Source organism: Mytilus californianus, unplaced genomic scaffold, assembly GCF_021869535.1.
Source record: "Mytilus californianus isolate M0D057914Y unplaced genomic scaffold, xbMytCali1.0.p SCAF_7, whole genome shotgun sequence".
In the NCBI taxonomy this organism is placed as follows: domain Eukaryota; kingdom Metazoa; phylum Mollusca; class Bivalvia; order Mytilida; family Mytilidae; genus Mytilus; species Mytilus californianus.
The window spans coordinates 102961808-102975820 of record NW_026262723.1 but is presented as its reverse complement, the minus strand read 5'-3'; the positions used below and the strand labels follow the sequence as shown (position 1 = coordinate 102975820).

At 32.1% G+C, this 14013-nt stretch overlaps 1 protein-coding gene across 1 annotated transcript in view; it reads right to left on the bottom strand.

Annotated features, from left to right (window-relative positions):
- Positions 1-14013, bottom strand: part of LOC127709782 (zinc finger SWIM domain-containing protein 8-like) — a 40320-nt gene that overhangs the window by 11187 nt on the left and 15120 nt on the right. The window contains exons 9-18 of the mRNA XM_052215421.1: positions 8549-9550; positions 7897-8038; positions 6910-7085; positions 5453-5639; positions 4657-4767; positions 4330-4454; positions 3406-3710; positions 2774-2874; positions 1018-1207; positions 704-796 (exon numbers count right to left, since the gene is read on the bottom strand). Of these exons, the coding sequence (XP_052071381.1) occupies positions 704-796; positions 1018-1207; positions 2774-2874; positions 3406-3710; positions 4330-4454; positions 4657-4767; positions 5453-5639; positions 6910-7085; positions 7897-8038; positions 8549-9550 (2432 nt within the window). The remainder of the gene's footprint in view (positions 1-703; positions 797-1017; positions 1208-2773; positions 2875-3405; positions 3711-4329; positions 4455-4656; positions 4768-5452; positions 5640-6909; positions 7086-7896; positions 8039-8548; positions 9551-14013) is intronic.

Here is a 14013-nt window from a genome sequence, read left to right as displayed (position 1 = left end):
TTCTTTCAGTGTATGTTTACTTGTTTTCGTTAATATGTTTTTTTTATTGAGTTAAGCCATTTCAATTGCTATTTTATAGTGTGTCTTCTATGTTGTAATGTTACACTACTATTTCAGGTTAGGGTGAAGGTTGGTGCCTGTTAAAACTTTAAAACTAGCTGCATTTGTTTGCACCTGTCCTAAGTCAGGAACCTGTTTCAGTGGTTGTCGTTTGTTGATGTGGTTTTTAAGTGTTTCTCGTTTCTTGTTTTTTATATAGATTAGACCGTTGGTTTTCCTGTTTGAATTGTTTTACACTAGTTATTTTGGGGCCCTTTATAGCTTGCTGTTCGGTGTGAGCCAAGGCTCAGTGTTGAAGGCCGTACTTCGACCTATAATTGTTTACTTTTTACACTTTGTGACTTGGATGGAGAGTTGTCTCATTGACACTCGTACCACATCTTCTTATTTCTAGTAAAACAGTTGAAAAGGTTTTAGCAATTTTTAGTTTTGTTGAAGGGGTTAAAAATTCAAATATCTCTCAATCTGATTTGGAACTGTATCTATTGATACCAACTGAAGACTATACATCTTTATCATAAGAATGATTGTTGTTTATCATCTAGTCATTCTATATATGTATACATATGTACAATACTATTCTTGTCTTAAAACTATAATTAGAAATAAATTACTCTAAATATAGTTTGTTACTGAGACTTACCTTGTATTTTTCACATTAGATGTTGAAGGTGTTAAGCTTCTATCCTGTAAAACTTGGACTGGTAATACTCTGTTTACAAGTTGACTAGGTGGACTAAAATGACATGTTGAAAGATTTGTTGATATCAGTCTTTAATATTTTACTGATAAAGATGGCATAGATTAAAACAATTCATGAATGAATTGAAAATATACACATTCTAATACCTTTTATGAAACATGAAGTATATCATAGAAAAGCCATTTCTAAAAATTTATTTTTAATACACAATAGTTATTAATACTTTGAATTTTGACTCTACCCCCTGTAATTACCTTTCATTGTCCCTTATTTTAACCCTGTTTGTTTTCTCTCCTGAGCTACTGGATCCCAGTGAGTCACTGTCACCACTACTACCACAATCACTGCCAGGTCCCTGATGTTTAGGAAATGGGCGTCGCACTAATGTTGGTGAGTTATCACTAGAAGTTGTTTCAGGTGCACTGCTGTCAATACTAGCCATACCTATTGAATCACAATACATGTTTCTGAAAACAGTAAAGTCATTGTGGTGGATTTTTATACATTTAAAGTTGAATTTCAGAACAATCAGACCAATATTATGAACTAGTCACTCTTGAAACATAGAAGTGCTACAACTTAATTTCTCTAAAAGTATTTTACGGATAGAAATTTCTAAGTCTGTACCAACCAATTGATTAATACTTGTATCAATAAATGGGGAATGTGTCCATGGGACATAGAAGATGCCCCCGCTTGCATATAACGTTATAAAGGGCCATAACTCAAGAACTGTAGTGACACTACCCAAATGTGTACTTGATCTGAGTTTTGTGGTAATAAGTATTGTGTATAAGTTTCATAAAATTTGGTTGAGCCAAACTAAAGTTAGAGAACAAAAACTAATATTTCAGCATTTTTTCAATTTGTAAAGGGGTATGACTCTAGAACGGTAAAAGTGACACCACCAAAATTCAAACTTGATCTGTGTATTGTGGTAATTAGCATAGTGCATAAGTTTCATAACATTTGGTTGAGGCAAACTAAATTTAGAGAACAAAAACTAATATTTCAGCAATTTTTTCATTTGTAAAGGGGCATAACTTTAGAACGGTGAAAGTGACACCACCAAAATTCATACTTGACCTGTGTTTTGTGGTAATTAGCATTGTGCATAAGTTTCATAACATTTGTTGAGGCAAACTAAATTTAGAGAACAAAAACTAATATTTCAGCAATTTTTTCATTTGTAAAGGGGCATAACTTTAGAACGGTGAAAGTGACACCACCAAAATTCATACTTGACCTGTGTTTTGTGGTAATAAATATTGTGGATGAGTTTCATAACATTTGGTTGAGGCAAACTAAAGTTATAGAACAGAAACCAATTTTGGGACAGACGGACGGACATACGGACAGGGGTAAAACTTAATGCCCCCTACCCTATGGCGGGGGCATAAAAATGTTCAATTAAATCCTCAATAAAGTTAAATTATTATGCTTTTGAAACAGGTTTTGGTCGGGTTGTTGTCTCTTTGACACATTCCCTGTTTCCATTCTCAATTTTAAATTAAAAGACTGAATATTGCAGAATGCCTGAATGGTTTTATAATCTGTGTAGCATTACTGACTTTATTACTTCACATTACCTGAAATTGTGCATTTAGGTTTATTATTAAATTTTGGAAAGTTGTCCCACAACAATTAAAACTAATGGCTCCAAGGAATCTTAAATTGAAATTATGTAGGCCAAAATCTTATCTTGCTTATCAATTTCCTGGACCAAGTTACAGTAAAGCAGATTTTTTTGTATTCTCAAGGGACAAAGATGGACTAACTTCATACACCAAGTGATGTCAACAGCTCAAACTGACCAGGTTAGGGAATAAAGAAATTTTGAAATCAGCTTGTGAAACTTGGCATCCATTTAAAAAAATACACTTCGTAGTTGTAACACAAGGTTTGAAAGTATATTCCAAGAAAATCTTCCAAATTTAAATTTTTAATATCATAAAGTACAAATTTGTGCAGAATATGGCTATATGTGTCATTTCAAAAATCTTATGATACCTTGTGATGGTTTCTTTTTGATTGCCATACACCTTAACTTGGCTTCCAAAGCTCTGAAATTATCCTCTTCTTCAACAGTGGAACTGTCTGTATCTTTGCCACTAAGATTTGAAAAAGAAATGTCAGAATGGAAATGACAATATTGCTCAATGAACTTCTATAAATGCAAGATATACACATGTATGATATAAACTTGACAGAATTAGCTGGTAGCTTTAGAAAAGCTTGCAAAAATGATCAAATACAGTATATCTAACAATATGTACTTTGAGCTTTTGCTAAAAAGTTTTACCTCCAATAAATGTTGTCTAAATGTGACAAAAATTTTATAAAAATGTACATGAATAAAAGATATTCATTTTTGTAAAACAGGAAATAAAAAATCAAAGGAACTAAAAAGGTGTCACTCAGTATGGCATTTTAAGATAAAGCTTGATGCCATATATCAAGACGTTATGACTAAAAAAATGCTGAGAAAATTGAGAGAAAATTTTAATGTATCTGCATACTTATGCTTAATCATACTTTCCATATTGAGTGCATTCTTTTCAATTTTATGTGTTTCACCATTAATAAAATAATTTTATAAATATTTCAAAATATTTACGCTTCTCATTATGTTCGTTAATTACCTGTTACACCTTCTAGGATATGTAATTTTAGGCCTTGCTCCAACACCTACAACAGGAGGGTTTGGATGTCTAGCAAGTGGTTCTTCATGGCGTGGAGGATGGTCAATCCTATTCCTATCCCCAGGAGATGTTGATGAACCACTGGGCATCTGATGATATGGTGATACAGGATTTGTTGTGGTGGCAGCTGGTGATGGAAGAGGAACTGCAGGCTGAGAACAAGGAGATCTGCTGCCAAGTAAATCAACTAAACTTGGGGCCTTAAAGGACTGGTGTACTTCTTTGTCTAGTAACTTCTCCATTATCTGTGAAAAGGAATTGTGATGGTTATATAAAGAGAACATTTAGAAATTTCCAATCTACTAATATCCTTTCTGACATCTAGTAATCATTGGGTTATTATTCACCATGAACTTAACTAACTTTAAATTAAAACTAATGTGATTTTTTTTTTTTAAATATATAAAACATGTAAGGTGAGCACATCATACCTAATATTTGTATTCTATTTCTGTTAATTTTTTTATTACAGCAGTCCTTAAATAGAATAACTGAGAAAAACATATGAAATTCAGAGGAGGCAAAAAATGGAATAAATTCATTTCTGAAAATACAGATTACAATTGAAACTGAACTCTCATTAACTTCACAAAAAATTATGTTGAAACCAAAATAAAATTGTTTGCATAATTATTGTTGTGAATTTTCATGTTGTAAATACTGCCAGACCAATATAAATATAAGATGTGGATTGCCAATGAGAAAACTATTTACCAGAGATCAAAAGGGCAAGGATGTAAAAGACTATAGATCATTGTATAGCTATTACAGTTCTCATTTCTTTTGGTTCTAGCATTGAGAGGTTTTAATATGTATGAGATAGACCAGGCATAGCCAGCAGTTAAACTGTCTTATTACTCTTACCTTGCTTAATTTGGACATGTCATCTTTATACTGAACAAGCATAGCTATAGCTAGTTCTCCCCTTTGTCTTCTTGTACTTTCACATAACAATGGGTGTTCAGCTTCAGATACATTTGCTTTCATACCTGTGAAAAGATTTTAATAAATCATTTGTTTATATTGCAGATAAGTTTTAATGTATTGTAAAGGTAAGTTTTCAGCTAATAATTTTCTGCAATTTCACTGCAAATTTTCAATAAAAACTTCATCTGATTTTAACTATTATGGTGAACACATTTTCAAATATGACATAAAAATAATGATAACAAAGTTTATCATCAATCTTACCTAATGCAGCAACAGCACCTTCAAATCCTAACTTCTCATCTCCTGGAAGCCTGGTCGTGACTTGAACTGACCTACTTGGTGGACGACTATTGGTACTACCAACTGGGAATACTGTCAAAAATAAGTATCCATTGTTAATTGTCCATGATCAAACATAAAACTAAATATATAAGTACAAATCTTAACAAATGTATTGATAAAAATATGTATGGAAAAGCATTAAAATTATTGAAAATTTCTACACCCAGGTTTTCTATAATCCTAACAATCACAGTAAAATTTCATTACACTGTTTGTCAAAAGGAATTCTAACATATATAATACAAAATCAGTCAGATAAATCACTAAGAGTAGCAATAAGCATACCTTGTAATTCTGCATTCAATTATGACTATAGAGTCAACTTTTTAATTATAAAGTCTATAATTTACATTTTAATGACAGCTGAATATACTGGAGTAGTTTTCAACAATAACAAAAAAGTAGAATAAACTGCTAAATTTCACCACTTAAAAAAATTCCAGACCTATTTAACATTTACAAACAAAATAACAAGATATCAAAAGACTAATCAAAAACCATGTCAATAGTACAGATAATACAGAAAATCAAATTTCAAAGAAAAGTCTGCAAGACACAGCAGAACAGACTAAATATTCAGCAACATGAACCCAACTAAAAACTTAAGAGTGAACTAAGATGCTCTGGAAGGGTATGCAGTTCCTGCTTCCCTTGTGACACCCACTATATTACTCATAATTATCACTGGATAAATATAGTTAGTCAAATATCTTACCAGGTAAACATAGCGAGTCAAAGATAAAACTGGCAAGAGTAAGGGGTAGTAAAGCATCTCCTCTTGATTTGAGAGTTCCATCACGAAGTTGTTCTGCCCTTTCTCTAAGTGCATTTAATTCTGCAGGTCCTAATGGAATCTTCTTCAGAAGACCAATCAGCTCTGATTCTTGATAAGCTAATTTTACCTACAAGAGAAAATAAATGTGAACAAATTTATTGACTCTTCTTTCATAGAAAAGAAATATTTCATTAATCCATGGTTTCCATAATTCTGTACTTGGTTAAGACTTTTCTTTTTCCAATGGACTGTAAATTTCTCTTCAAAACTAAAATATTGATACCTTTGTATTATATAACATTTTGCTATATATGCAGGTTCTGTTTTTCAAAATTATGTTCCATTAAAAAAATAATGTGTACAAAATATTACCAAAATTATCTATTTAAGACCTTTCATTTAATTGTTTAGAAGTCAATATATAGCAAATGTGGACAATCTCAACAAGGCTGTAACTGCTCAGTTTACATGAAAAATAGATGTAAATAAATAATTTTCTTTCTTAATTTGACAATTTTTCTTAGTAGGTTAGATTTCTGGAAACAAAGAATATTTTCTTTTAGGCCTCACAATTGGTCAGACTATCTCATTGGTCATACTAATAAAATCGTGTAAGTTAGTACTACCTTTGTACATTGAAAGTAAATAACAATATAACATCTTTTAAAAAGACTACATATAAATCATGTTTGTCTCTTTGTCACTGAGAAAAAATGAAGTTTTCAGTTTTTACCAACTGTATAAATGTGACAAATATTATTCTGATTTAAATAAAGTGTGTTAACAGTGTGTTAACAGCCAACATTTCTGAAAAGAACTGTACATACTGTTTAAGGCCATTTGAATTCGAAAATCAAAAGTTATTATAAATCTATCAAATACCATCCATCCACTGTTCACAAACATAAGTCTGTCCAATATATATATTCATAGTTTTGAATTGTGTCTTACATATTTGCTTTACAGCTTCATACTTCTTGCTTTTAATGCAAATCTGCCAAAATCGCTTACCCTAAAAGATATTTTACTGCCACGTGACTTATAGAAAGAATGTTATGTGGTTAAAACATCTTTTTGGTTAAGGCCTTGGATCATATCTAATTTTGCCAAAAACAATGTGTAAAATTGACATTTTTTAATCAAATATATATCAATGTCAACATTTTTATGATGTCATAGTGGCACACAAATGTTCATTTATCAATAGAAATAACATAAATTTTGAAAGGATTGAAGAATTTTACTATTTTTGAAATTTCAGATGCCAGATAGTAGCTCTTAAAATACCTTTTCCTTTAACAAAGTATAACATTACATGTCTAAATGTACTTGCAAAAAGATCATAATATTTAATACTTGATAATATTAACTTATAATAACCATTCATGAATCAATACCTCAAGTGATTTACAAGATGCTGGTGGTCTTGGCATTTCAAGTCCAAATATTCCAACTTTGAATGCTAAATGGTAACATTCTAGCTCTTCAGTCAGGACACTACATAAGAATGCAGCCTTAGATAATGTTGAACTGGCTAATAAACTTATATTTGTGAGAGCCTTCTTCTTTTTACCTGTAATAAATTTATAATATTTAACTATTAAGTTTACAGAAGTGTGTCAAATACAAACTGTGCCTCTACCTAAACGAAAAGTATTCAAAGCAAACAGCTGTACCTTAAACTAAAGGAATATTTTATAGCTTTGAGCAGTAAATGTAATTTGACGAAAAGATATATTTAACAATGATATTATTGACTTAAGGATAAATCTGTAGTAACAAGCTTGCATCTTTCACTAAAGAAAAAATCTGACAAAATTAAAGTTAACTTAAGGAATGAAAGACAAAATTTGAAGTTTATAGGAATAAGTATATGGCACTGTACATGTCCTCCACCCCCTTTTCCCCCTCAATTTAGTATTTCCCTTTTTAATATAACTTATATAGATATAAGAAGATGTGGTATGAGTGCCAATGAGACAACTCTCCATCCAAGTCACAATTTGTAAAAGTAAACCATTATAGGTCAAAGTACGGTCTTCAACACGGAGCCTTGGCTCACACCGAACAGCAAACTTATCCATGGTTTAGTATATGCAATCCTTTATCTAAATTTGAAAGGAAGTGATGAGAAATGAACTGTTATCCAAAGGACACAAGTAATTATGGATAACCCTTAGCCCCTCTCCCAAAGAATAGGAATAGTTCACCATTTCAAATGTACTGATAAAATCATCTAAGGTTTTGATATAAGTAACTTTGCATTCAAATTTTAAGGGGTTTCTAGAAGAAACAGATATACTTTCCAGACAGCAACAAAATGGTGAAAGGTAAATAAAAAAATTAAATCCTTAGGAATTTAATAGTGTAAAATTTTACCATACCTTTCACTAAAGGAAGATTTGCAGTTTCAGCTAAGAGATCTGGTGGATTTGTCAATAATTCTTCAGCAAGCCTTTGAGCCAGTCTACAAGCCTCCCTTGTATGACCATGTGCATGTAATGCTTCTGCTCTGGCAAACAAAGTCTGCAAAATTTTTTTTTATTATATACTCAATTATGAAAATTTTTAATTTTCTGAAATAATAATAACTATTATAAATTTTGTGAGCATCAATTGTGTGTACAGTATTTTAGTTTGTCAAAAATGTTAAACAAAAATAAAAAATTGTTTGCTTTTTCATTATGTACAATGTGTCAACTTCATAAAATCATGTTTCTAAGACAGCATGTACTATTAACACAGTGACAGGATGTTTACAAAAACAATTTAACTAAGATTTTTATTTTTAGTTAATTTTGATTTTAAAGAAATAGTACCCCATAGATAGCCATGATTCCAAATGGTAATTAAATTGTAATGTTGCTTAAAAAAACCAGCAGAGAAGTACAAATTCTATGAAATGTTTCTCTATCATAAATAAGACAAGCCATTATAGGCAATATATTTCACATATTTTCCATCCGTGTAATAAAATACTACAGAAATTCTGAGTAAATAATAAGTAACATGTAATAAATCACTTAATTATCTTACATCCTGAACATTTTCTTCTGTTAAACCCTGAGAAACTTCAGATTCCCCTTCAATGACTTTTTTATCAGCAGAACTGCCTGGTAAAAACACTTGTCCTTCATCACCAGACTGCTGAGATTCAGAAGAACCTTCAGCTTTCACAGTTACTGACTCCGATATTGGAAAAGATCCTATTTCTAAATCATTTGGACTGTTTACGTATATATCAGGATTAAATCTACTGTTAGGTGGTGGAATACTAAATCCATTGGAAACTAAGGGATGATTTACATAATTATGCATATCTTGTTCTTCATATGAATTGCTACGAGAATTAACTTCTTTCATTTCAGAGCCAGAATCTGAATCTCCTCTAAATAATGAGCTACTCCTCTCTGGTTCACAGAAACCCTCTGAACCAGAACTTATTGCTCCGTCATTTGTTACAGAATCTCTTGGACTAGAATTTTGTCGACTAGGAAAGCTGCTTGAATGATGATCCTGTAATATGTTGTGAGCTTGAGCAAGCGTAGTGTTATTATCAGTACTGATTAAGTTTTCTGAACACACTGTAACAGGTTGTATACGAGATCGCTTCTTTTCACTGTCATGACATTTGTTAAATCTATAATGAAGATTAAAACTCTCATTTTCTGAGTATGTGACACCTGGAATTCTATAGTCATCCCAGGTCAGACCACAGGCCTCAATGCCAGGTCTGAAACCAACAAATATATCAAAGTCATTTTTCTTCAAATTATTTGCCCCACCACTAACATTTGAACCTCTGGCTGATTTAACTTTTTCTACTGTTGATATGTGCCATTCTTTGAACTTTGTACAAAGGTCATCACGTTGTATTGGTGACAATTTTGGATTTAAAGCAGCAAGCCGCCATAATGTGACAATTTCGTCACAAAGACTAGATGCAGCATGCTGTGTTGCATTGGCTCCATTAGTTCCATTCCCCCTAGAATTATTGCTGTTTGGAGATGTTTTTGTTGTAAACCACCAAATCAGGATCTGAAACAAAATAAATAAACAATCAATTTTCTTGTAGATTAATTGGTGTGTGTTAAACATTCAGTAGCAAATAATGCATGTGTATTCAGAATAAAATGTTAAAGATGTCATATAAAAATACTCTCTTTTGTTTCAGACCACTAAGGGGAGTCAGATTGTTAACACAGTTCTCAAAATAACAGTCTGCAGGAAGACATATGTGTTCCCCAAAAACAAGAGAGAGAGAGATGAAAACTCTGTTGGTAAGGAGTTCATTATCCATTCTTAAAGATAGGTGTTGTTATCCATTTCTCTCAGTATGCAAAACTTCTTACAAAGCTTTGCCTAATATCAAGATATCCCTTATAAGGATGTTATTTTTAACATCTACAAACATCACATATAAGCTAAATAATCTAAACATTAGAACACAAGAGTGCACACGCTGAAATGTCTCGCCTTCTTTACTAATCACTGATATTATGTTGATAGTCCTAAATATAAAGCTTTATTACAACTGTCACATAAACTTAACATTAACCAAGAAAACTAAACATTGACCAATGAACTATGAAAATGAGGTCAAGGTTAGATGAACCATGCCAGGCAGGCATGTACAGCTAACAATTCTTCCATACAACAAATATAGTTGACCTATTGCTTATAGTTTAAGAAAAACAGACCAAAACACAATAAAATGCTACGCAGGGCGCAGCTTGATACGACCGCAGAGGTCGAACCCTGAACAGTTGGGGCAAGTATGGACACAACATTCAAGCTTGATACAGCTTTGCATTTGGATTGTGATTAAATATTTGACACAGCATAGGTTTCTGACACAGAATGAATGTGGTCTAAGAACTTAAAAATTTTAAATTGGACATTCACCTATTATGGTCTAATATCCAAAATCTAAATACATGGTTAGATTCAGCATATCAAAGAACTCCAAGAATTCAATTTTTGATGAAATCAAACAAAGTTTAATTTTGGACCCTTTTGACCTCAATGTGGACAAAGTTGATAACGGGGCCCAAAAATCAAAAATCTAAATACATGGTTAGATTCAGCATATCAAAGAACCCCATATATTCAATTTTTGTTGAAATCAAACAAAGTTTAATTTTGGACCCCGATTTGGACCAACTTGAAAACTGGGCCCATAATCAAAAATCTAAATACATCTTTAGATTCAGCATATCAAAGAACCCTAAGAATTCAATTTTTGTTAAAATCAAACTAAGTTTTATTTCGGACCCTTTGGACCTTAATGTAGACCAATTTGAAAACAAACCAAAAATTAAGAATCTAAATACACGGTTTAACAAAGTTTAATTTTGGACCCTTTTGACCTCAATGTGGACAAAGTTGATAACGGGGCCCAAAAATCAAAAATCTAAATACATGGTTAGATTCAGCATATCAAAGAACCCCATATATTCAATTTTTGTTGAAATCAAACAAAGTTTAATTTTGGACCCCGATTTGGACCAACTTGAAAACTGGGCCCATAATCAAAAATCTAAATACATCTTTAGATTCGGCATATCAAAGAACCCAAATAATTCAATTTTTGATGAAATCAAACAAAGTTTAATTTTGGACGCTTTGGACCTCAATGTGGACCAATTTAAAAACGGGGCCCAAAATCCAATCAAAGAGCTGAAAGCTCTGAGGAAAAATGACGCCACTGTCTCTAATATTGTGATATTTTTTATGCAAGTCTTGATTTTCACATACCGTAATTAGTTTAACATTCCAACATGTCTCGTAAGCATATAATTGATATTCGTATATGTGTGTGTTATGTGAAGATGACAACTGGCTGTTTTTTTAGTACAAATGTATAGGTCAAGACTACCTGAATGATCTACAGTATCCAATGACTACTGGCTGTTTTTTTCTATAAATAAATAGGTCAAGACTACCAGAATGATCTACAATATCCAATGACTACTGGCTGTTCTTTTGTACTAATAAATAGGTCAAGACTATTTGAATGATCTACAATATCCAATGACTACTGGCTGTTCTTTTGTACATATAAATAAAGACTACCTGAATGATCTAAAGTATTCTAAGTAATGTGATTTTTGTCTTACAATTACATTTTTCTAAATCAAGAATATAGACTACTAGCATCCTTTTCAAACCAAATGATTATGAAGAGCCTGTTGTTATCAAGCTCTTATACCCCACATACTCATTAAATAAGTTACTAGTGACCTAATTATTTCTGTTACTTGAAGCAAATTATATTTCTGTAGATTTAGACAATAGTATAATATTGTTTTACTAGTTTTATTTCACCTTGAAGATTAGACAAATAGGGATACTCCTTTGATTTTTTATTTCATGTCAGTCAGGTCGCTTTATATGAAACTTGAAACTACTTCTCTGCCATATTGTTATTTCATAACAACTCTGCCCTTGACCATGTTGACCCATGTAATTGATATTCATTCTTTAACCATATATCATAGTCAGTTAGTTTTTGATTTTGCACTCCCACACCACCTTTCAGGCCAAATGTCTGTCTCCATTTAAGTTAATGACATTGAACAATCATGGTATTAAACACAATTTCAATAGTGATAATGCTGTTCTAGTAGGTCACCATATATTCAACTTGGGTAGCATTCCAGTTATTGAAATTTGTGTCAGATTAGAACAATGATCTAGACCTTTAGGAATGGATCTTACAATTTAATATGGAGCCATAGTATGGGACCCCTACACGGTAACAAAAAAAAAACAAGCTTGAAAGGATACAACGTCAAGCGGCAAAATCTATCACCAGAAATTACAAGTCAAGAGAGGATGGACGGGATACGTCTCTAAAATGCTTGCCTAACTGGAACTACTACAAGATCTCCAGACAAAACGAACAAGGAGTTGAAGCCAGAAGTTAATATTTATGTAAAAAGTAGTTGAGGGGCTGATTCCCGCTATTGAACCATACTGTCATTCTATAATATTATTGCGTAAGTATTTCTGTATTGTCCTTGTTATTGGTCCATGTCTTGGTGTATTGGTCTGAGGCGAAGCCGAAGGCCAATACTGCTGGCCGAGGACCAACAATAAGGCCAATACAGAAATACATGTAATAGTATCTTTATTAATTAACTGCAGTGTTACAATATTTTTTTATTTCATTTCACAAGAGATAAACATTTTTACCTTGAAGTGGAACTATCCAAATCTCAGTTTCTTTTTATAAGATGCAATATCTAATGATTTGGTGCCGTTTCCATGTATCTTCAACCTTTTCTCATCTGATGAATTTTTCTACCCTTTCCAGTCACTATAAAGTGTTACAACTTTAATTTAGACACAACACATAAATAGTAATTGGAAAGGTACTGCCATTGCATGTGTAATGCAAATATATTTAAAAAAAAAAATAATGTAAGAGTTGAAATTGATACAACTATCCAACAGCCAATTGACCAAAGAACGAAGATTTGCGCAATTACAGAATGCATATGCCTGGTTCGAGTTTAAAAATAAAAGACCGTTTACAAAACATGAGAAGCGAAAGTAAACAGTAAAAATCGATTTGTACCATCGACTTGATGAAATTATGAGGTCGTCAAGAAATGAACTTTGTGATAATTTACTCGTTCCCCAAACCTGAAATAATTCCATCGTCTACTTTCAAAATGCTTTTCAAATGAATGGGACCGTCTTTAACATAACATATATGCCATACTGAACGTTTCAGCTTGTTTATGGTGAGTAAATAAAAACTGCGTCGTACAAACAACTGTTTACTTTCAGTTTGAGTTTTATCGTGACTTACGATCTAAAAACTAGAGACGTTCCGAAATCCTGTTTTGGCCGGATCAGAACTCGGCCAATACGGAAAAAAAATCTGTATTGGCCGAGTTGACATCTTATATTGCATATGCAGTTTTCATCATATTAAGTACAATAACAGTGTAGTTAATTAATAATGATACAGTTACAGACTCTGCTGCTATAACTTTGTAAACAAAGATTCATACGCACCGCGTGGGTATAACCGTATTACTAATTTCCGATTATTAAAATCTTCGTAAATCTGGATAAAGACCAGTTTCTATCCAATGAATATCAAAATGATTCCGATTATAACTTTTTTAATGATTGTAAAGTTGAAATGGCATGAAAGGCTGACAATATTTAGAACTATTTTGTCTAGCGATTGCTGATCATTGGAGGGTAAAAAGTCCAACACCATAACAAAACGGATCTATTTATCATGTATACATACCGATTGTTTACGATTGTAAGACATGTGCATAAAAGTCAAAGCTCGAATAAATATGAAAAATATAACAAAGGGATAGCTCCAAATACCATTTAATAACAAAAAACATATGGACAGTTCAAGATATCTTTTTGGTAAATAAAATAACGTATGTAAACTGGTTAAATATGAAACCGAGTGCGGTAGGCGGAGGCATAATCAACTTCCGTTAGTTCTGGTCAATGGTATCGGA